The sequence below is a fragment of the Brienomyrus brachyistius genome, chromosome 6 (genome assembly GCF_023856365.1).
Source record: "Brienomyrus brachyistius isolate T26 chromosome 6, BBRACH_0.4, whole genome shotgun sequence".
NCBI lineage: Eukaryota > Metazoa > Chordata > Actinopteri > Osteoglossiformes > Mormyridae > Brienomyrus > Brienomyrus brachyistius.
Window position 1 is genome coordinate 7,861,721 of NC_064538.1, and position 25,056 is coordinate 7,886,776.

Below are 25,056 nucleotides of genomic sequence, written 5' to 3' on the forward strand. Positions count from 1 at the left end.
ACCACCTAGTACTGCCTAGTGACCGCTGCCTAGTGAGCACTACCTAGCAAGCACTGCCTAGTGAGCACCGCCTAGCAATCACCTTGTGAGCATCACCTAGTGGCCGCTGCCTAGCAAGCACCACCTAGCAACCACCACATAGTGAGCACCTTCCTAGTGACCTCTGCTTAGCAAGCACTGCCTAGAAACGGCTGCCTAGCAAACACAGGATAACGACCTCTGTCAAGCAAGCACTGCCTAGCAACCACCGCCTAGCGAGCACCGTCTAGCGAGCACCACTTAGCAGGCACCACCTAGCAAGCAATACCTAGTGAGCACTGCCTAGCGAACACCACCTAGCGACTGCCGCTTAGCGAACGCCACCTAGCGACCATAGCCTAGCAATTGCCGCCTAGCAACTACTGCTTTGGCAGGGGTGGCAGAAGAAGTTCTGCCTTCTAAGTTTTAATCTACAACTAGCACAGCACCAGTGGCTACTGTTCACACCCCTCCAAGGAAAATCTGAAAAAAGTGCACAAATATAAAAAAAAAAAATTCAAAGAATTATGACAAACCCTCCATCTTTAGCAACACCCCCTCCCGGATTCCACCCCTCCCACCAGATCAAAGATTGATTTTCTGCTCCTCTTTGTTATCGCAAGATGACTAGATTTATAATCTTCTTTCCTCACTGTAAGATTTAGCAGGTGGGAGTAAACTGAAATAACAACCCAAGGGGGTTTATCAAGAGATCACAGGAAGAGAGACAGTGTCCCTGGGGAGTCAGAGATACAGGCTGCAGCATTTACCCGTCAAAGGCAGGGGGGATGCGCGCAGAGACGCAGGCAGGCTGGCATTCGCTCTCGCTCAGGAGCGGGGAGACCCCCCCCCCCCCCACCAAGGCCTGCTTGTCTGACTGCCTGTTCTCTGTGAGCCCCCAAGGACTGCAGCTCAGTCAGCCACTGGAGCCACGTTTGATCACCATGTTTTCAGCCTTGTGCGTTTACCTCCCCCCTCGCCCCCCCCCCCACATTCACACACAAGGTGGCTGTTCACTGTAGTCACATCAAAAGATACAGCTGTCTCGATATTAATATGTCTAGTGATGAAAATCAAAAAGAAAAAGAGCCCCCCCCCCAGCAGATGTGAATTATTCTTCATTTTAAGGGTCATATGAAAGGTGATGCCGATCTCGACGGCTTCACACAGCCCTTTTCAGCTCAAACGGGCCCCATATTCAGTCTCTGGATCCGGTGGCCAGAGAGACAACGTGCCACCGGCAGTGAAGACTGGCCGGTCCTCCTGTCGATAGCGACAAACACAGCTGGACAAGTGTCCCAGCACAGGCACATTTTTGCAGATGTAAATACCAAGAACGCCAAGATCGTACTTGTGGTCTTGGCAAGACTGGTCTTGCTAACTTGCCTCCCAAGAAGATGCAACCGATGTATTCTTTATATTTGGAACGAGGCAAGAATTACATCCGGGTATCGTTATCTCTTCTTGAGTATTGGAACTATATATCAGGAATGGAATATGACACAAAACGGGTACATGAGAATTCAAGCATGACCGTGTGCGCGTATTCAGAGACACCCACGGGACAAAGAGAGATGGGAGGTGGCTGGCAGGTATACCCCTCATAGGGAGCCTATGCCCGAAGGTGCCTACCAGTGCCTGGTAACTGGGCAGTAAATCAACAGTCTTCCCATTGAGTGACACCCCCGGCCCCACCTCTAGCAGCCTGTGGATCATAGCTGCAGCCCGTGGCTGAATTCCGGCACCAGGCTGAGCGTCCATGATCGCAGCGCTGACGACTCCGGCGTCTCTCAGTCCCCAACATCCATCAGCCATCATGCCTTGTTTAGCATAGCTTTTTATACCACTGCCCTGTCCATTATAATCAGCGTTTAAATGCTAACACAGGCTGCGCGCACATGCATGCCAAATTGTTATTGTCACCAATGAAGTCAAGCCAAAGCTACGCCCGTAACTGTAATCATCGTCTGTGCACTGCCGTGATGAGAATATGCTTTCCTTTATTTAATCCCAGCGTCTTCATTAAAAGCGGCATAAAAAACGTCACATCACTTTATCGTCAAGTGTCAGAGCGGCCGTCAGGCCACAGTGTGGAATGACATCGCGTCTCTCTCCCCCACCTTGAGTATGGAGATGTCATGACTGTTATGAATATTTAAAATACGCCAGAACTAATCAGTCTTTAAAGGAGATTACAGGTAATGTCGTAAAGGCCTCTAAAACTAAGTCATTTCCTAATTTTAGACATTTTACTCAGCAGTCACCTCGCTGCCTGAACTTTGGAAAATTTTTTATTTTGTGTTCATGTCATCACATCCTGCAAGTTCAGTGTAAATGGAGCTAATAAGCTCTTAAACACAGTGTTCTGTGTAGGTAGGAGACTAGAATCTATGAAGGTCTGCTGAAGAGGAGGCTTGACGTGAAGCGCCCAAAAACTCAGGGTTCAGTAAAGGGTTGGTTCTTTTAGGACTTTCATTTTGGGCCATGTTCCAGCAGGGCAGCCCGCCCCCCTCCACCACTCTCAGCACCCTAACCATCTCTCATCTCTCTCTCCCCATGTCGTACTACTGCTGTTTTACTCTTCTCTCCACTACATATTTATTTTGATGCCGCACTGCTTACCTGAGAATTGCCCCCCCCATATGCCCTTTGTTTAATTCCACCATTGTGTCACATGCTATTCCCATGTGCCACTGTGCCATCTCTTACATCCCCATTGCTCCAACCCAAAAATTCCACCTCCTCTGTTTTCTCACGCTAGTTCTCCGCCTATTCTCCGTTAGTTCTGTACCTGTTCTCCACCAGTTCTCTGCCTGTTTTCCATCTGTTCTCCACTAGTTCTTCACGGGTTCTCCATCTGTTCTTCACCAGTTCTCCGCCTGTTCTCTGCCAGTTCTCCACCAGCTCTCTGCCAGTTCTCTCTCTGTGTTCCCCACTGTACTCTTGCTGTTTTTGTGCACAAGATATGCTCTTCTAGTCCCTCGTTTTAAACGTCCCTCTGGCTTCCTGTTCATTTTTCCTCACTCTAAGTCTGGCTTCTGCTTTCCAGCCGGTGGACTACGAGATGAACCGGGCCTTCATGCTGACCGTGGTGGTGTCCAACCAGGCCCACCTGGCCAGCGGCATACAGTCATCCCTGCAGTCCACAGCGGGGGTCACCATCTCTGTGGTGGACATCAACGAGCCGCCGTTCTTTCCGTCCAACCCCAAGCTGGTGCGCTTCGAGGAGGGCGTGCCCGCCGGCACCACACTCACCACATTCTCTGCCAACGACCCCGACCGCTTCATGCAGCAGATAGTCAGGTAGGCTATTGCGATCCCGGGACCTCCCCTCATTTCAAATGCAACCGCATGAGACGGCTGGAAACCACACAAATCCGGCCTCCTCGTCAGCCACCAAGGCCAGATTATGCCGCTTGTTGTCGTTTTCCATGAGTCTGCCGTGGAGTGCTTCTCTCAGCACTCGACGAGCTTTGGGGAGTCACTCCTAGACTGGGTTATATATAGGCTTCTGAGGACTGTCACCTTGGCAATATTACTACGTATTTTTCTTGTGTGTGCAGCATCAAAATGCTCAGATCGACAGGTGCTACAGAGAGATTGGTGATTTTCACCTGTAAGAGTGATAAACAATCACAGGAAAGCAATGACTTGGAAAATTCCCCAGTGTCATTAGGTAAATCAGTTTCTGGGACTGCTTAGCCTAGATAATGTTCCATCCTTACATCTGACTAATAACCTGGTCATGCTGTTGGTCCTTGGTAGCCAGATGATTTAAATATTAACACCTGAAGCTTTGGTAGCTAGCAACAGATTCTCGGTAGTTTGGGCTAAGATGCCAGGTAGGCCACCATCATATGTCGAAGCAATTGCTTAACCTCTATCAATCTCCAGTAAAAAAATTAATTAAATTAATATTTTCACTAATAAACTAGGCTGTAATATAAATCATTTACAGGGGATAAGCTCTACGGATGGCATGGTGGTGCAGTGGTTAGCACTGTTGCCTCACACCTCTGGGACCCAGCTTCGAGTCTCCGCCTGGGTCACACGTGTGCAGAGTTTGCATGTTCTCCCCATGTCGTCGTGGGGTTTCCTCTGGGTACTCCGGTTTCCCCTCACAGTCCAAAAACATGGACTTGGAGGCTAATTGGACTTGCTAAATTGCCCGTAGGTGTGCCTGTGTGTGTGAATGGTGTGTGAGTGTGCCCTGCGATGGACTGGCCCCCCATCCTGGGTTGTTCCCTGCCTCGTGCCCATTGCTTCCAGGATAGGCTCCGGACCCCCCGCGACCCAGTAGGATAAGCAGTTTGGAAAATGGATGGATGGATGGAAGCTCTACGGAAAATTAATCTGATAAAACTAATCTGGCACCTTTTCTGTGACATTATAAACTCTAACGCATGAAGTCGACCCCCCACCGCTGGGCGCTGTTCACAGGAAGCAGCTCGTAGAGGGGTATGTGACTTTATTTTGGCAGATTCTGAGGTAGAGGCTGTAATAGTTTTGTGTTGTCCCCTACTGTCTAGGTAATTACGCATGCAGTTAGGATGCTCGCTAATAAACACTGGTCATCAGGCTCCAAATTACATTTTAATGAGGATATTCAATACTTCCCTTCTATAATAATAAGTTGTCTCTGTTCAAAGTGCTAACCTTAGGAATTCTAGTCATTTTTATTCATAATGTGGCTCAAGTGAGGGATAGCAGCTGTGTCATGGTCCTGCTTACAGAGGCTGATATTCCGCTAGAAGTAAAAACTTAGAATTATAAATTCTGAATTGCCTTTTTATTAAAGCAAGGTGATACAAACTTACTGGCAGGTGCAGGCTATGAGAGAATAAGCTGTTTAGCAGCACGAGCAGTAGCAGATGTGCCTGCGGACCATGTGATGCTCCTCAGCTATGCGTACAAAGCTCTACAAAGGTGCTCCACAGGCTACAGTAGGCAGCTGGGCTGCTCCCTATGCGAGTGCAAGTCTTGAGCGGCCTGTGGACGCCAAATGGTCCAGTTTCACCCCGCCACCACTCCATAAAATATGGTACATTTAAAATAATTCATTAAAGTTTACATTTGAATATCCCCCGTATCTCTCTGCAGTGTGTGCTGGGAATCCACAGCAGGCCCCAAGATTACTGAGCCAATACCACCTTATGAAGGAATGTAAAAAAAAATTTGAACTTTTCTTTCTGTAAAATAACCCCTGAGACTGAGGTGAGGTTTGTGAATCGATTTCGGGAGGTCTGCAGGGCGCCTCCAGACAATCCTTCCAAAGTTCCCCAGTGCCGCCCCAGTGGTCTGCCAGACTGCAGCCTTCTGACTGGCAGATCCGTGTGAGCATGGAGAGCCCGCACAGGCTCTTCTTCTCGTTGCCGTATTTTCAGTTTATTCCTCACACACAGACATAATAAAGGCGGAGCACTGTTGCCTCCCAGCTTGTGGGGATTGTGTTCGCTTCGGCTACCTCCAGCTACCCTGCTTTCATCCTGTTACGGCTAAAACACCCCCCTCCCGTATTTGACTGAGCTAGGCCGCAATGCTGGTATCTTCCCTTAAATAAGACGTGTTGTTACACAAATGGAGAGAAGGATTGTGGGATGGATGGAAGGTGTCATTGCAGTCGCTCCCTGAATTATACTGTAGTTTTGCACAAACATGAGTGTTACTGTTTGAATTATTGATTAGTAGATCTGTTTTCCCAACAGACAGAATTAGAAAGAATGATAAAATTAGAGTGAAAGCTTCTGAGTATTAACAAACAGGGTTTTTGCCATCTGACTAATAATTGGGATGGAGGAGTGCAGCAAGGTGTGTGTTGTTGTGTTTGCATGGGATGCGATTTCCACTAAAAGGTGTTTCTAAAGGTGTTTTCACATGTTGTCCTTTTTAACTTAACCAAATTCAGTCCTTTGAAAGTGGAACAAAAAAGTGGACCAACAGAAAAAGGAGTCAGTTCTTTCCGTGTTCACATTGTGAATTCAATTGAATTAGGAGTCAGTTCTTTTTGTGCTCACATTGTGAGTTCAATTGAAAGAGGAGTCAGTTCTTTTTGTGTTCACATTGTGAGTTCAATTGAAAGAGGAGTCAGTTCTTTTTGTGTTCACATTGTGAGTTCAATTGAAAGAGGAGTCAGTTCTTTTTGTGTTCACATTGTGAGTTCAATTGAAAGAGGAGTCAGTTCTTTTTGTGTTCACATTGTGAGTTCAATTGAAAGAGGAGTCAGCTATTTTTCTGGTCCATTTCAGCTCTGATGGGGCCTCAGTCCTCTTTCTCTTCACGCTGTCATTACCAGCGGCCATGGTTCAGTCTGTTTATGTTTGTTTGAGCTTCCCAGTGCAATAGCATGTGATCTGTCTGTAGTAAGCCTAGAGGGCTGAAATACAGTGGCAATAGGTGAAGCGAATCTGGTGCACTTTGTGTTTACAATGCGCAGGTTAAGTGAACCGCACTGCGGACTTGAAGCGAGCCGAACTAAGAAAAGCGAGAAAGAAGTGATGAGTTTGAGAAAATACCCAAATATACCCGCAGTTAGTAGCCTGTATGTACCGAGATGGTGCCCCTTGCCTTCCGAGGGCTGGCTAAGCATTGCTGGCAAGTGGATAGGTAACATTTTTGAATGGCAGTAAAGATGATGGACCTTTAATTATAGCAAACACAGAGTGCCCTACTCCTAGATTCAGGCAGAAATGCATGCACACACACCACCCCCCCCCCCCTCCGGGATTTACAGTAGACTGAGCACAGATTTCTCTGTACTGAAAGGCTCAAGCAGTTGTTACTATTCAGCGTCCCCAGGGACTGTCCGTAAAAGTTGACAGATTAGTGACTAAGGCGTAGAGGCCACAGCTTTGTAAAGCAGCTTTCACCAGTGAATTAGTGTCTGATATGTGTAATAAATGCACGACTGTGGTCTGGACGCTATTTTACACTAAGACCTTTGAAGTTCCTGTTTGCCACACGACTCTCTGAGCCCTGACACCCCTCCCATCCCATCCCAGAGACTAACACCGCTGCCTCCAGAAAGCTGGATTAATTAGCGAGCCCATGCGACACAGTAACGCCGTAGGTGTCAGCCCTGCAAATCGAGCATGGGTGTCCGCCAGCGGGGCCGAACCTGCGTGACCTGCCTCCTTTCCGAGCAGAAACGCGGCTAAACAAATCTGCTAGTTAATTTCACAGCAAATGAGAGTAAATCAGGTGAATATTTCAGTTGAGGAAATGTAGGCGCCACCTGCTGGGCATGCTGACTAACAGCACGCAGGGTGTAGGTGACGCTGGCCGGCCGGTTCCCTCCCGCTCGGCTCTGCCTCCATTCAATTTGCAGGTCAGCACCAGACTTGGCAGGTCTGTGCTATTTATACGAGGGCTCCTGTCATCACTTTGCTGATTTTTTTTTCTTGCCTCCTGTATGTTTTTCAGGAGCAAAGTGAATTGGCTGTGGGAGGCGTAACCTGGGGCGGGGAACTAGAAGTTGCTACATCTGGCCAAGTTAGCCAGATGCGTGTCATTTCTTTTGATTATCCTGCTGGTTGAATGCGAGCACAGCACAGTAAAAGAATTGTGCTTGGGGATAATTAGCCCAGTTGTACCGGGGGAAAAAAGCATGAATTCAGGTTTATTTCGAATGATCTAATCTGACACTTTTGAGACGAATGAGGAATTTAGCGCATTCACTGAGATCCCATCAGCAAAGTCTAGCTATTTCCCGCTTCTTTTCTAGTTGAGCATTTCAGGTCGTCTTTCTGCCGCACCCCAGACCGAAATGTTTGTTACATTCTGCAGTGCCTGACTAAATGGTGTTGTCCAGAAAAAAAGAACTCTGGGGGGGGGGGGGCATGTGTCAGGAATGGATGGGTTCAACACACATCAGAGGGTGGGGGTGGGGGGTAGAAGAAAACTCCAGAGCCTCATGGAACAGTCAAGCTTGGCAACGGGTATAAAATATATATTCTGGTGCTGGACCACAGCCCCCGGCATATTCCTTTATGTATTTTGAAGCAAATCAAGCAAAGCGGTTCTTCATTCTCTGACAGAGGCTACTTAGAGCTCCCCATCATCAAATAAGCCAGACCGTGAAGAGCAGGGGAAGTCAGTAAATCCTACAATCCTCTGCCACACGCGAGTTACTCGAAACAGGCCCACGTGGGCGGGTCGACATGGAACACCGGATGAGGGCTCACCGAGTGACCCCTGCCCCCTCCCAGCCCTTTCACCGGACAGGTAGATAAACTCTTCGTGTTTGTCTTTATCTTTCTGCCAGCAACCTTCCCAGAATGCTGTGCAGCTTCCTGTTCCAGTTATTCAGCAGGCATATCCAAGGGTAGCAGGTGGCGTGCGGTTTACTATGGCACTGAAAGCTGAGGGCACGGACTCCAAGAAAAAAAGCAACAGCTGAAGGCCTTTCACACACATTTCCTAACCCTTTGGTACACACTGGCCTGGTACAAACCGTACAAACCGTGTGTAGCCCTGCATGACATCAGTGACTAAGTAAATAGCAAACAATACTGATACCCAGTGTCCTATAAATGGCGACTGTTAAATTTCTGCACCAGGGAAAAATCTTTTTTCCCATCCATCCATTTTTATCTATCCATCCATCTATCCTCCAGCCTTTCATCCTAGTCAGGTTTGCGAAGAGAATTAGATAAACAGATAAAAGTGCAATAAATTGCTTCTCTTGCTGAATATAAATGCAGTTTCTTCTCCCTGCCATCCTCATCTAGGGGGTCTTTCCTGTCGTTAGGAAGGTTGCGCTTCCCTCAGTTTCATCACCGATGAACTCCTTGTGATCTTGTAAAATGCAGTTTACGGCAGTTATGCTGCTCCTGGTTAATAGCCCGAGCTGTAAAAGTGAAGAAACAAATAATTTCTGGTGGAATGTCATCATCCAGGCAGACGGGGAATTCCAAAACAGTTCAAATATTATTCCTGAGAATGATTCCAAATTTGACTTTGATTCTAAATTCCAAGCACTCTAATGAAGATATAAGCTCATAATTGGAATTTAAACAAACTGTCAGAATTGGTTTCCAGTTTGTGTCTATCCAGGTGAGAATGCAGTAGTAATACTTATCCCAGACAGGGCACATGACAAGTATATTCCTGCTTGTATTACAAATGCCACCATGGTGTCGACGCTCAGGGCTGTTGTGCTTCCTGGCCATTTATATTCTTATTCTCAGCCAAGGACGTAGTACAGTTAGCCATCTTCCGAAGTGCACTGGGTGTGCAACTCTACAAATGAATTTGCAAAATTAAGTATTCATAATTTGAAAGTGGCTAATGAGGTTTGGCTTCCCAGAGTCAGCGCCCACACACAGAACAATCCTGCAATGGGCCAACACCTCACAGGCTGCGATAAAAAAAAAACCAAACAAGCATCCATTTGTTTAGGTAACAATCGGCATTGTTTTAGCGATAGACAATTTTAATTTAGCAGGTTGGGGGGTGATGTGTGGCTCAGCAGGAGTGGACGCAGGTCCCTGTAATCAGAAGGTTGCAAGTTCAAATCCTAGGCCTGACTGACTGATGCCATCATTAATCCCCTGAGTAACCCCCCCCCCCCCCCAAGTTGCTCCAGGGGCACTTCACATTAGCTGACCCTGCACTGTGACCCCCCCCCCCCCCAAGCTTGCTCTTACCTGTATATATATCTGGGCATCTTGTGGAGAGCAAGATGAAGTAGGCAACAAGAGACTTCACATGAGAATCAATATCATTATTCCATAGATTAAGTAGCAGTCACAGCCAACAGTAAGTGAGACTGTTCTTCCAAGTCCCAGAAGGAAGGACGTCGTCCTTGTTGTGGACAAAAGCATGAAGGAGAAATGGATTATGCAAAGTGGAGTTTGGGCTGAGTGCAGATATGAGATGAATCTGGAAACCCTGCAGATTGTTCATTTATTTCCCCATTTGTCATTTAATGTGTAAAAGGACGTGCAATGATGACACCACAGATACTGGCTTTGCCTATAAATACAAAGTCTCGGGCGTCTGTGGTGGCACAGTGTGTAGGGAGGGCGTGGCCAACAGGGGGAGCTGAAGAGCAGCACAGCCACGGGGTCTGTGATGGGCACTATCTCGTCCCCCCAAAGGGTGGGTGCTGCCTGGCAGAGGAGCGAGTGGGGAGAGCAGCTCCTGCCTTGCAGGCAGCGTCCTACTTAGACACAGGCACGTGCCAATGCAGGGATCTGGGTATGTGAGCATTACCCAGCATGCTGTGCAGGGGAGGGAGCGGGCCATCATGCGGAACCACCTGTGGTTAAGGAGGGGACGTCCTCCTGGTCGTGTGCCCCATGCACCCCGCCACGTTTCAGGTCAAATCTGTCTCTGGCTCCAGGGTTTATTCAACCTCCACCCCATTTGGGTCAGGTGACCTGGGAATAGCGGCATTGCCCGTTATATGCCATCACTGTGACTATTTGTGGCTCTGGCCTCGAAGCTGCCCTCTGGTGGGGGTGCGGGGTGCATCCCTGCCCCCACTGAGGGATTGTGGGATAGTGTGTAGCCCATTACCACAAGTCTGGAATAAAGGAGCAGATTAATGTTGATAGAGGGGAAGAGGAGTATATGGAGCAAACTGGGAGGCAGTCCTGCTTTGGGGTACCGCCCAATGAGCCTCGACATCCCCTCTGGAATGCAGGAGAAATCTGGCCAAATCCCCCAGATCATTTACCTTCTTCTATTCTATTTGCACTTCCTTTGTCCTCGCTGTGCCCCCATGTGTTAAAGAGAAGAGGTAATTGGTTCCGATAAGTTGTACTGAAGAGTAGAAAATGAGCGAAAATTGACTACAGACTGGAGGCAGAGGAACAGGAGTTGATGGGAGTGTTAACAATGTGAAGGTCGCAGCAGCATTTCCTCTTTTACACGTCCTTTTCTTCCTGGCTATGGCTTAATCAGCGTTGATGGAGCGTGCGTGTGTGTGTGTGTGTGTGTGTGTATGTGTGTGTGTGTGTGTGTGTGTGTGCGATGCAGTGAAGTGCTGAAACACCTGTGCTTGTGTTCCTGTACTTCCTGTGTTTGTACCCTAGGAACAAAGATTCCAAAGTGGAAAGCCTCCATTTGCATATTAAAAACTGTCTAAAATGCATCAAACATCAACTTTCCATTAAAATTAATTTGCCAGTTTATTTGCATATTTTTGAGGGAAGTGAAGCAGACATCTACATCTCTGCCTAATCCTCTTGCTTCCTCTAGATACTCCAAACTCTCCGATCCAGCAAACTGGCTCAGCATCAACACAACCAATGGGCAGATCATAACGATGGCCATGCTCAACCGAGAGTCCGTTTTTGTGAAGAACAACATCTATGAAGCCACATTCCTGGCAGCAGATAATGGTAAGCAATGCATGAGACATTACATATACACACACAGACTAGCCAATACAAACTATATATTTTAACATTAAGAAAATGAGAAACTTCGATAAACTATCGATACGGACCATTGATAGGGATGAGTATTGGCAGCCTGATGGTTAGGGCAGCACACTTGTAATTGAAAAACTGCTGGTTTGACTCCCCAACCAGCAAGCACTGCTCCCCGGGCGCTGAATTAGCTGCCCCCTGCTATGTCATGATGTCACATATGGGTTAAATGCAGAGGACGCGTTTCACTGTTGTGCAATGTGTGTCAACACTGATCACCAAATTCTATAATTTGATAGCATACATCAGCCTATCACACACAGCTGTGCAATGTTGAGTGGATGATTTCCAGAGAGGTGCTTTCAGATCAACAGGAGAGTTTAGTATAATGATCTACTCATATGATTGTGATTTCAACAGCATGGAATGACTGGTGGTGATTTCTTTTGTCTAACCAAAGCACAATCTGGGCAAACAGGCCATAATGCTTTATCTGACTCCAGTGTGGTGTAGGGATGTGATGAATTGATACTGAAATATCAGCTTTTTTCTATATGAATGGTTTCATTTCGAAAATCGATTCGAACGTAAAAATAGAGATTTTGATAGTGGTGATGATATATTTAAATTCTGATTACAGGGCCGCCCATAAGGGGGGAGAAAGGTGATGGGTGGCAGACACTCAGGAAATGTAACAGTCCATAAGGAGGAAAAGCTTTACAAAAACAAGGGATTGTTATGTAGCTTAATGAATAAGGTTCGGATCAGGACCTGGACTGAATATTTATAATCGAAATTGGGTTGAAAAGAAAATAAGTTGTATCGCTATTGTTCAATTACTTTGACTGAAAAATGCACGTTTATTAAAATCTTATTTTTATTAAAATATCGGTCATCTCCGAGTCGTGCGAATGTATATCGATCATTCCCAGTCTAAGTAAAATGAAAAACAATCATGTAAGTAGACTTTAGCTTTTTAAATATAAACAAATAATCAGCCTCCAAAAGCCTAATAAAAAAAAAAAGCCTAAGTTCCTTTTTGCAGACATATAATCCAAGTTTCCCCGGAACTTTCATTAAAGGATAAATCCCCAAAGCCACAGCATACAGGGTGCAACAAACGCTGTTCGCAAAGGCTATTGAGATCGGCACATGTACTAACCAGATCTCTTAACTCTCGAGTAGACTTTCGGCATAATCAGAACCTATCACTCAGTGACTTTTGGGTCTTGCCAAGAGACCGCTTGAACAGAACTTGCCAAAATGCCAAACTATGCAGAGAGTTACAGTGAACCTCTTCGACCAAACATGACGAACTCGCTGACATGACGATTGCCGGAGTCAGGTGTAGTGATCCGCAGGCACTATGCAGCCAGGCATGAATACAGCGCAAACACCAAGGATTACAGTATGTGGGACATGGACGTTATCCAGTGAGCTGAGATGAAGACTGGACTCCTTCGGTACTGTGTCTCTACGGAGGATCCTTGGGTACCGCTGGTTTGACATTGTGTCGAATGAGCGGTTGCTCAGGGACACCTGAATGAGGCACATTGCCTGCATTGTGAGGGAGCATCAGTTACGGCACTACAGCCATGTGGCACGTTTCCCTGAGGGTGATCCGGCTCACAGGATCCTCACGGCTGAGGACCTGAGCGACTGGACCAGACCGAGGGGACGCCCACGTAATACCTGGCTGTGGCAGATGGATGGCAATTTAAGGGGGATGGGACTGGACCACATGTCGACCTGGGGGGTTGCCAAGGATCCCGGGGTGTTTTGTTGTGTGGGGGGGGGCAGCGATACGCTATACCAGTGCATGCTCCCCAGTCGGACCTGGAGCAGCCCTGAGGGCAGTATGACTATGGTGAGTCTACGAAATGCAAATATAAGCGAATCTGAAAAGGTTGCTGTGTGTTTCTTATATGTCAGTTTGTCAAATATTTTATATATTTGTAGATTCTAAGATGTGTACCTGTATAACGCGAAGATCTAGAAATTAGATTCTCTTAAGCTTGAAAACCAGTTAGACGATTCTCTGGAAAGAACGGGTTCAAAAGAATGATTGGTTCACGAATCGGACATCACTACCCTCATTCAAGGTGGGATGTCTTGTTGCGGGTGTTCGTGATGAGCAGCTCTCTGCATAGCCTAGCAGGCGTACTTTTATCGCGCAAATCGCATTAGCGACGGAGACTTTTCCTTGCACTTAAGAGCGCAAGTTTGCAGCGGTGGTGCTTTGAAGAGCACGCCCGTGGGGATCTTTGCCCCGCGCTCCGTTCGTCATGTCCGCTGCTTCGCTGGCGTTTCGGAGGCGCTGCCGCTGCTTAATGAAGGACAGGCGATGCGTGTGAGGACTCTCAGGCAGAGAGATGCGTGTTTGAAAGCGGCGGCTGCGGTCGTCCACCGCGGAGATACGAGGGCTCACTCCGGGGAGTTTGGAGCCGACTCCTCTGCCCCCTGCGTGAAATGCGGCCGTGAGTCGCATTAACTGGTGAATTAGCGACGGGTGTGCAGACAGTCTGGGTGTAGTGGGAGTGTCACCAGCGATAATGCAAAGGGGATTATGGTAATAGAGGCTGGGGGTGGTGGCATTTGGAGAGTAAACACTGTCAAAAATATATTAAAATCCCAGCCATCATTGTCGTAATCCGTTTGGCACAGCATTTTAAAAAATCGCCTCTTTGTACCCATAAATAGTTGGTCTTAACCTGCGTTTTCTCTTTTTTTTTTACGTGAACAAATGTGTGAAAGACTGCTGGAGATGTTTTTTTCTGACCCCTTTGAGGCAATATTCTGCAAAAATTTAATAAATCCTTTAATATTTTACAAATCCTTTTGAGGAATGTGCGCCGACATAATTATTTACAAGTTAAAAACTTAGTAATGCTTGAGAATGTGGCTTGAGAAAATTGTGGGTACATGCTGTGTGATTAAGTGGGATATGTGTAATAAACCAGAAAGGGGGGGGGGGGGGCGTAAGCCAGGTGACAAGCACATTCACTTCAGAGTCATGTGGGTCCGTCCAGGACCAAGTACATCAGACCACTGTGCAGTGAGATAAGCTAAAACAACTAAACAGAACTGGAACACTGAAAGTTAGTGGACCAGCTTGGGGATGTAGTACATCTCTGTGACCTCCCCCCATGGCCACAAATCCCACTGTGTTCAGCACAACAAGCTGCCCTCAGAAGTGCTCCCCGGAGGCAAATTCTGCATTTCATGAGACTAATGTTTCCTAAACATTTCTGAGGTGGTCTGAAGCCAAAACCATCAAAATTATTTTAACAGGTAACACCTCACAGTGTGTCCCAATAAATTTAAAGATTGAACCGCAAAACTTACACTGTATTTATTGCCATTTGTAACATAGTTAGTCACTGTTTCAGCTATTTAAAGCTAAAGAATAATAGCAAAACTGAACTTCTAAAAAAAAAAACATTTTACATCGACTCCAGCTACAGCCTTACCGCCTTCTGTCCTTTCACTTCTGCTCTCCTATTGGTCACAGCCTCAGTGCTCATTTTACTCGACCCCCACTGCACCACCCCTTGCGGCACCAATCGTCGGTATTGTTCTCTTCAATCAATGCAAATGTAAATCTGACTGTGGGGCTTGTCTGCCATATACTGGGGGGAAAAAAATGCCCGCTGTCAGGAGGAGATTGCCGTGCCACACAGAAACGCGGTGGCACAGCAATTAGGGGGGAAAAGGCAATTCCTCAGAGAGGCAGAAATACGCAGTTCAGGGAAATATTTATCCTGCGTCCTGTTTTCAGAGCGTTTGTCACGACTGTTTTCAGGGCAAATAATGTATTTTGTGGAAAAAATGGACCGTGAATTGTTTCTTTGCCAGCAGAAAAATTCCCCCCCCCCCAAGCTGGCTGAACTGCACTTTTTGGGTTATGTGAGGTCATGTGGGGTCCCCCCCCCCACTTTGGGAACCGGGCCTCAATCTGTCAGTGAAAGGGCAAAGGAGGTCTCCCTGGGCCATGGCTTGAAAAGGGCAGTCACCTGTCCCCCCTCCCACCCCCCCACTACCTAGACAAATGCCCAGAGTGGCTAGTTTACAGCCATAGCAGGGGGGCGCGTTTGTCTCATGGCCCAGTTCGCAGCAGGGCAGCGTTCCTCACTGTGCCCTCCCTCTCCCCCGCCACGTCCTCCTCCTCCTGCTCCCCAGGATCTCCCCCAGCTAGTGGCACGGGAACGCTGCAGATCTACCTGATCGACGTGAATGACAACGCGCCCGAGCTGCTGCCCAAGGAGGCCCAGATCTGCGAGCGCATCAGCGCCCACGGCATCAACATCACAGCGGCCGACGCCGATGTCGACCCCAACGTGGGTCCCTTCATCTTTGAGCTGCCTGCTTTCCCCTCCAGCGTGCGTCGCAACTGGACCATCTCCCGGCTGAACGGTGAGGCCCCGCCCCCGCCAAGGCCCAAGGTCACTCTGAGCCATTTTCGAAATCACCGGCCAATCAGCCGCTCAAATGCATCTGAGGCGCAGTACGGCGATATTCTTACTGTTGTGACAGCACTGTTGTGAGTGGAGTGCACATTTAGACTGTCCTTAAACTCAGTCTGATCCCTGTGTTTACCACCCCTTCCCCCACCCCCCAGGTGACTACGCCCAGCTGAATCTGCGCATCCAATACCTGGAGTCCGGCGTGTACGATGTGCCGGTGATCGTGTCCGACTCGGGGAACCCACCTCTGTCCAACAGGTCCGTTATCAAGGTGAAGGTGTGCCCGTGTGACGAGAACGGGGACTGCACCACCGTGGGGGCTGTGGCGGCGGCCGGCCTGGGCACTGGAGCCATCATCGCCATCCTCATCTGCATCATCATACTGCTCAGTGAGTCACTGCGGCAGCTATGCAAACGCAGGGAACAGGCACGCTGCCACATGCCTGCACAAAACGCAGGGCACAGGGAACAGGCACGCTGCCACATGCCTGCACAAAACGCAGGGCACAGGGAACAGGCACACTGCCACATGCCTGCACAAACACGCAGGGCACAGGGAACAGGCACGCTGCCACATGCCTGCACAAACACACAGGGCACAGGGAGCAGGTATGCTGCCACATGCCTGCACAAACACGCAGGGCACAGGGAGCAGGTATGCTGCCACATGCCTGCACAAACACGCAGGGCACAGGGAACAGGCACACTGCCACATGCCTGCACAAACACGCAGGGCACAGGGAGCAGGTATGCTGCCACATGCCTGCACAAACACGCAGGGCACAGGGAACAGGCACACTGCCACATGCCTGCACAAACACGCAGGGCACAGGGAACAGGCACACTGCCACATGCCTGCACAAACACACAGGGCACAGGGAGCAGGTATGCTGGCATACGCCTGCGCAAACACGCAGGGCACAGGGAACAGGCACACTGCCACATGCCTGCACAAACACGCAGGGCACAGGGAACAGGCACACTGCCACATGCCTGCACAAACACACAGGGCACAGGGAGCAGGCACACTGCCACATGCCTGCACAAACACACAGGGCACAGGGAGCAGGTATGCTGGCATACGCCTGCGCAAATACACAGGGCACAGGGAACAGGCACGCTGCCACATGCCTGCACAAACACGCAGGGCACAGGGAGCAGGTATGCTGCCACATGCCTGCACAAACACGCAGGGCACAGGGAGCAGGTATGCTGCCACATGCCTGCAAAAACACACAGGGCACAGGGAACAGGCACACTGCCACATGCCTGCACAAACACGCAGGGCACAGGGAACAGGCACACTGCCACATGCCTGCACAAACACACAGGGCACAGGGAACAGGCACACTGCCACATGCCTGCACAAACACGCAGGGCACAGGGAACAGGCACACTGCCACATGCCTGCACAAACACACAGGGCACAGGGAGCAGGTATGCTGGCACACGCCTGCACAAACACACAGCGCACAGTGAGCAGGCATGCTGGCACACGCCTGCACATGCAGGCCGAATTTCACTTCAATGCTCTTAATCTTTTTGCTATCAGTATACAGCAAACAGCCCTGTAAACAGATAAGCTTCTGAAATACATGTTTAGAGGCAGCATGTCTGGGTTTTCCAGGCTCTGTCACCGTTGTCACAATGAACAGTCAGAAAAAGGCCACTTCTTAGAGCACGGAGCCTCTTTTTGGCTGTGGGAGCCGCAGCAGCACGTCTCAAATGCAGGCAGAGGCAACCACGCACCCCCGCCTCGCTGCATTGATGCAGCACTGGGTCCCCAGTAGGGGGCGCCCTCCCCAGGTTCCTCGCTGCACTATGACACAATCTGCTGTAATTAGAATAGCAGCTCTTTCCCCATCAAGCACAAGTAACGACTGATATATACAAACACACACACATATATATATATATATATATATATATATAAAATCTCCTACTCCCTCATTCTTCTTTATCAGTGTATTAAACCCCAAATATCCTATTGTGGTAGCGTGTGTCAGTTCATTATGGTTGCTAAATGGAGACCATGAATGTACTTTAAATGCACAGAGATCTTTTATCAGAAAATAGCATTTTCCAAGTCCATTTTATTCCTCTCCTGATTCAGTTTGTCCAGCAGCTCTTTGTGTGTGTGTGTGTGTGTCTGTGCATGTGTGTGTGTGTGTATAAATGTAAAGGTAGGGCTGTGAGAGGCATTGGAGGTCCATGTCTTCCTGTGAGTCTGCGTTGCTGTGACCCTGCTATAACCGTCCTGATGATAATGGCCATTTGTACAAGAAGGAATGTTTTTCGTATATATTCCACCTCACTCTCTAATGAGGCACACAGAACCAGGGGAGAGCAAAGCTTCGTGGTCAGACAGCAGGATCAGTCATATTTCTCGCGCCACTGCACCTGCTTTTAGGGTTTTATAATTTTTGCAATAGCAAGGTGCATGCTGGGATATGGAGTTCTGAGCCCTCTGTGGATGTCTCCTTCAGCCATGGTGCTCCTCTTCGTGGTGTGGATGAAGCGCAGGGAGAAGGAGCGGCAGACCAAGCAGCTGCTGATCGACCCGGAGGACGACGTGCGAGATAACATCCTGAAGTATGACGAGGAGGGTGGCGGGGAGGAAGACCAGGTGAGTCCCTCACCCCCCCACCCCAGCCGTCTGGTCTCCATGGCAGGCTGCTCCTTACCCATAATCCATCCATCCCTCCAGGACTATGACCTGAGCCAGCTACAGCAGCCTGAATCCCTGGACCACATCATCAGCAAGCCACCAGGGGTCCGGCGGGTCGACGAGAGGCCCGTGGTACCGGAGTCGCAGTACCCCATCCGGCCAGTGGTTCCACACCCAGGGGACATCGGGGATTTCATCAGCGAGGTGTGGGGCTTGCGCTCCAAATCATAGCCTTTCCCTACGAGTTTCACTGTTTATCGTTGTAGCGTAAAATCTGTCTATATTATTGCAATTCGTCTGCATAACGCAAAGCAATTCAACTCAAGGTCAGAGCACTGCTGATTTTCCAGCCTCTGACCAATCAGAATCAATAATTATTAAATTAACTGTCTGGGAGAACTGAAAACAAGGCCTGGATTTGGAATCGAGGGCCAGATTTGAAGAGTGCTGGCTTAATGCAGGGTGGGGAACCTGTTCCATGGGGGGAGGGGCATGTAGGTGCAGGTTTTTAGGATGACCTCTCAATCAGCCAATAACAGTGGGTTCCCTGGACTGGAGTTGAGAACCACTGGATTATTATTGGCTGATCATCCCAGCAACTAGCTCCTACACTGGCCCTCCATGGAACAGGTTCCTGACCCCTCGCTTGAAATGTAACTGCTGTTTGTAGAAATTTTTTAATTCTTTGGAAGAACATGGTCTCTCTCAGATGTAACAGTATTATTTTTCCTAAATGGAGTTATACTGATAGCATTCCATCCATCCATCTATCCATCCATCACCCATCCCTCCATCTATAGCCACATTCTCCGTATCTCCATGCTTCGGAGTCAGAACGCCACAGTTTGTCTTTGCTCGGCTGATGGTTATGAAGCACAGGCACACAGCACTCATGCACAGCACACACACACACGAACAGGCAGGCGGTTGAGCACAGAGTAACAGACAGTCACTTCCCCCTCGCATCGCCTGCCACCTCATATGCACCACCAGGTGGCGCCTGCATAGGTGTCTGTGCTGTGGGGCTGCCCTGAGCAGCGATACCGGCCTCCAGCATCTGCCGAAGGTCTCCCAGCCCCCCACTATGGCCCACCGCCCCAGTATCCAGAACCTGGGGGAGGGGGGGCATATCAAAAAACCTCACAGCTAGTAATACAACCAGCAGCCCTTTTAACCATCACCTTCACCTTTCCCAAACTGGGAATAATGGGCAGCTCCTTCACACAGCATCTGCAGGGTACAAACAGCCAATGTTTCCCTCTGCAACCAGGTGAAGAAGAGGCTCAGACTCCTGTAAACAATCCGAAGCACCGAATCACAGCAATTTCCATTATACATTTCAGAACATATATATCATTTTCACAGGCCTGTAAAAAGATTTTTTACGGCATTGTGATTCAGCAGACTGCTTAAAGTTTAACTGCTGTCTATAACTGCGGTTTGGTGCTTTTTTTTAACCCTCTGGAGGACTATGGTCTTTCCGGAAAGTAACAGAGTGTTACAGTGAATAGACACAGTGTGACAGTGAATAGAATTAAAGTGATAATTTTCTATCCTTCTGACAATCATATACTCAGGTGATAATCACAGAGGGTCTGTAGCCTATCCCAGTGCGTACAGCGTACTGCACAGGACAGGAGACATCCTGCATGCCTGTCCATCACAGGGCACACACATTATGGGCAAATTCAAAATACCAGTTCATCAAACTGCATATCATTACTATCTGATGAAAATCCTGATGAAAAAGATATTTTATGAAGTTATCGTCTCTTGTTAACACTGGCATGTTTTCCTCACTGACAAAAATCCATGTAAGTCCATTTCAAACATTGAACCATTCACTTATGACTGTGTAAAGAGAGGTTTCTATTTGTGGTGCTAAGGGTGACTCATTACATTGCTTTCGGCTTATTTTGTAAGTAGTTTCTGGGAAAATCCGTATTTTCCCGCTCCCGATATAATGGATTTTTGGAGATACGTGTTTTTCATTGGGCAGCGACAATTTGTTTGGGCTGTTAAAGGGAACCGCAGCATCCAAAGGAAGTTCGCACAGCTCAGGGAGAGCATGCAGACTGTGCACACCGGACAGTGGTGGGGTTCGAAGCCCCATCTCTGCAAATGTTCCATCCACAACACCAAATAGGCGACACAACACACATCCTTAATAATCTTAATACTCCCAGTAATATCAGAAATGGATGCAACATCCAGTGGAGCTGCAGTGTCAAGCTGCAGTGTCCGTGTGTCGTTACTTTGCAGGGTCTGAGAGCGGCCGACAACGACCCCACGGCGCCTCCCTACGACTCGCTGCTGGTCTTCGATTACGAGGGCAGCGGCTCTACGGCCGGCTCGGTCAGCTCTCTGAACTCCTCCAGCACCGGCGACCAGGACTACGACTACCTGAACGACTGGGGCCCGCGCTTCAAGAAGCTGGCCGACATGTACGGCGGCGGCGACGATGACTAGGCCTCGCGCGGCTCAGCGGCGCCCCCTGCCACAGACAGAAACCAAGCCACACTACCGATTTGGGCACCAGTGAGGACTGTACAAAGAGGCAGCTTCGTAATCTTTCCCCTCCAGCTGACTGTAACTCAGAAATTCTTTTCATTATTTTCTTTGTTCATTTTCTTTCTTTTGGCGGCAAATTTTTCTGTTCGTTTCCATTTAGTCTACATTAATTTCCAGTCATCGTAGATGAAAGCTGTCTACTAGCACGGGAAGGCAAATGGCCCCCTTCTTCCCAGTCCCAGCCCACACACTCACTCCCCACACTGCAGGGGGGAGGTGTATTTTTTCATCACTGGAGTGTGTGAAGAGGCACTCTTTCTTAACCTAACTTGAATTCCTTAGAACAGAAGCACTGTTGTTAAAGAAAGTGCCTTTTTGGTGTGTTTTATCGAACTCCCACTATCTCAGGATCGGTAGCCACTGGAATGGCTTTGTGTGGCACGCTAGCCCCCCCCCCCCACCCCACCCTACCCAGCCCCCAACCACGCACTCATCCCAAAAGACTCTACAACACAGGGAAGTAAAACAAAATTCAATGATAGTTGCTGTTCTGTCTGCCTTTTTGATGGCGGCAAACAAAAGAACCTCATTGGGGTTTTACAGATAATAGTGATTTGTTAGTGGGAGCTAATCAATGTTTGAAATAGGACCATCCAGACTAAGACAACCAGCCTGTAGGGTGTAAAGGTGCAAACCGTATCTCTGTCGCTTTGCACTTCGTGCTCCTGGTAACAGAGCATAGGTGCAGGTCTCTCCTTTTGTAAAGGCCTGAACTGCTTTCTAAAAAAGAAAAAGGAGGATGGTTTTTTTCTATAGAAAAAGTGTGTTTTTGGTATATCAGTTAGAAAAATGCATGACCCGCTACCCTTAAAAGGTCTCATTATAGCACTGATAACTGGTCAGACTGATGAAGAAGGTCTGAGAACAATCACACTGTAACGGGACAATTGGACAAATGTACGATAAAATTTCCAAACGTTCGGAAGACCCTCTAGAATAGCCTTTCAGCGGATTTGCAGCAGGGTCGATAGCTTCCTCTCACGGCTGGTCGTTCACATCTTCGACTGCCTGACGTATATTTGGGAGGTCGTTATACGAAACGAATCGATTTTATACACCGCTGCAGACGCGATTTTTGTTTTTCGCCTTCTGAACTCACCAAGCTAATGTCCCCTTCTGTTCTGAGGCAGCCAATAACTCGTTATGGTTGGCACCGGTGACGGAATTCCCTCTTCTCATCTGAAATGCTGGTTGCACACAATCGAAAAAGCCGTATCTTACCGTCAGAGTTAAGCTGGCCTTAGTCATTGATACTGCCTGTCACAATGACTATAGTGCCCATAAAGAGCCATTCTGTCCTCTTGCAAGGACCACAATACCCATGAATAGCCATTCTGATGATTCGAGCTCGACGTCCTCAGTGAGCTGTGGTGGAAACAAGACTAAAGCGCTTTAACTATATTATATGCAAATTCTTTTCATGCGTCTTTCAGTTTTCCATTCCTGTGGTTATGTCCACTCACCCACTCACCTGCGTAAGATAACTTCGAGAGGGGGGGTTCTCTTCGTAAATGCCCTCCTTCGTCCTGTTTTGAGCTCTGCTCTGGGGGCAGACGGAGGGAGGGCGAGCGAGAAGCCGCGGCCGAGTGGGGTGCGGGAGCTGTCGTACGCCGACCCGACCCGACCCTCGGCCGTCTTCGCCCGATTTTCGTGAGTAGCTGTTTTGTCTGTGTGTGACGTGTTATATACAGTAACGATATGAGGGAGGAGTAAAAAGTGTCATTTCGACGGGAGACTAACATGGAAGCCCCTTGTTGGCTGTGGTCGTTGAGCTAAGAAGATTCTCATTCCGGCACAGTGGTTTCAATTAGATTGATGAGGAAATAGGGGGTTTTATTCCACCAGCAGTTTATCTGCAAATTAAGCAGATGATTAATCCCCGGAGATAATCTCTTTAGCTAAAGGACCCTAAATCACCAATGAGAAATGGGTCGGACTCTCGCCATTAAGGCAGAGCCCGGTTTCTGCACCAGTGCCGTCCTGACCTCCTTCTTCATAATTCTACTTTTTCACTGAAACAGACGAAAATGTCTGACGGAGTAAGGCGAGGGGGCGCTGAATGGGTATTGTGGAGCTCAGGGGAAGCTCCCAGCGGTCTTAAAGGGGCGTCTTAAAAAGTCTGGCTAATGAAGTGCCACAGGGGCAGAGCTGGGTGAAGCAGGGACGTGGCTGTGGTACGGCAACGCCTCGTGGTAGCCAAGCAACGGCGTGTCACCATATTGTCACCGCGAGCACCGCCAACACAATCTTATCGCTCTATAACAGTTCAGCGGTTGTGTAACAGACAGGGAGGCGAAAGCAAGGCTGACAACCCTGCTTGATGGCTTTTTGATATATGCTTTTTCCTTTTTTCTATGATGCAGTGTATTTTAATGCATGTACTGGGTAAATAGTCGTTTTCATATATTATTTACGTCTTTAAAAAAAAAAAAGAACCATGCCGTGTATATAAACTTTTTTAGACAATCCATTAGCGGCTTTTGTACTTTTTTGTACATTCTCTCAGACATCCTATCCAGTGTATTGTTTCGTTGTTCACTCTAATAGCTGCCATCAGTTCCCAAAAATACATTTGAACCTGAAGCTACATGCTTATCTGTCGCTATACTATACACTCTCTTATTGTTGAAAGTAGTGGCACAGAGATAGTGGATCGTCCAGGACCTCTAAATATACAGGTAAATTTAGTACCCGTGTGTCTACTTTAAATTCAGTGCAGACAGGTATCTGCAGCACACTTCACTTCAGCAGCAACATGCTGCGTGTGAAATCTGTCCCTGGGCCATGGAAGAGATAGTATATCGCCAGGTAGGCATTGAACATTCCTCGGAGGAGTGGTCCTCTTCCGTTTTAATTGAGCCCCTCTCTGACAGTAAACTGTCTTTATTAAGTTACCGACCTGCCCCAGAACACGCAGTAAGGACTGCGTAAGCCTTAATGAGTTCAAGAGGAAGCTTGTGTTAATTAACTTCCCCCACTATATTTCTGCCTGTGTATTTGACTTTTATCTTGACCCTATAAAATGTGTTCAGTGTTACTTGCATTTCTGTGCTTTGCTGAAGAATACAGATTCTGTGGTTTCCCCTGATCTTTTATAATACCTTGCTTGACCTTTGCAACCATGCTTTGCAAGGAAAATATGCTTTGATTAAGAAGTACCTCATTAGGCAAATACATATATGCATTTTGTCTGGAGCGAATCAGTAGATGAGAGCCTTTCTCTCATCTCTCAGCTCATACCTTGCACCATTTATTAGGAAGTCAGCAGTTAAAAGGTCACGTCTGCTTAACTAACTTTGTTGGCAAGAGTTGAGTAAAATTGTCTTATTATTCATATATTCAGTTTCAGTAATAACAGCTTTAATGACCATGGAGGCTAGACGTCTCCAGTACGTCTTGCCCTTCTCAGGACAAAAACATTACTGACCATTTCCCAATCGAAATATGAGTCTGCCAGCTCTCCCGATTCTTAATACGACTGAACACACACAAAAAAACTTGCAATCAGCAGCAAACACGAATCTGAGAGGCCCAAGTGCTGAGTGAGTTTTTGCATCGGAATTCCTACTTGTAAAGTTGGAGAAATCTACATCACCCTGACCTCAGAATTCAAGATGGCTGCGCCTTGTACCAACAGAAGTTAACACTGTAGTCATGTACTGTGTATTAGCATTATGTCTTATTTGTGGCCCATTAAATCGTTGTTCACACAGTACTGTCCAACCACTATCTGTGGACATGTTGCTACGGTGTTTTTATGCGCAAAATACCACATAATGTGTTGTTATGAACTGATATTGCTAACAATGGCTAACAATTAACCGGGCTAGAACTGGGGGCTTTTAAAAACGCAGGATTTCTTTCTTTGGCGGATTTAACGTAGTTTGGGCTAAATGTAAGTGTATGAAGATAAATGGCATTTAAACTGAGGTAAATTAATCACGACAAATGATTGCTTCTT

At 47.9% G+C, this 25,056-nt stretch overlaps 1 protein-coding gene across 5 annotated transcripts in view; it reads left to right on the plus strand.

The window, feature by feature from the left end:
- Nucleotides 1-24,810, plus strand: part of LOC125745056 (cadherin-4) — a 271,723-nt gene extending 246,913 nt beyond the window's left edge. For all 5 annotated transcript variants that reach the window (XM_049017475.1, XM_049017476.1, XM_049017477.1 and 2 more), the window contains 7 exons: nt 3,068-3,321; nt 11,221-11,363; nt 15,573-15,806; nt 16,012-16,245; nt 18,343-18,482; nt 18,564-18,728; nt 20,787-24,810. In XM_049017475.1, coding sequence (XP_048873432.1) covers nt 3,068-3,321; nt 11,221-11,363; nt 15,573-15,806; nt 16,012-16,245; nt 18,343-18,482; nt 18,564-18,728; nt 20,787-20,993 — 1,377 coding nt within the window. In that variant the 3' untranslated portion in view covers nt 20,994-24,810. The remainder of the gene's footprint in view (nt 1-3,067; nt 3,322-11,220; nt 11,364-15,572; nt 15,807-16,011; nt 16,246-18,342; nt 18,483-18,563; nt 18,729-20,786) is intronic.
- Nucleotides 24,811-25,056: the final 246 nt, after the last annotated feature.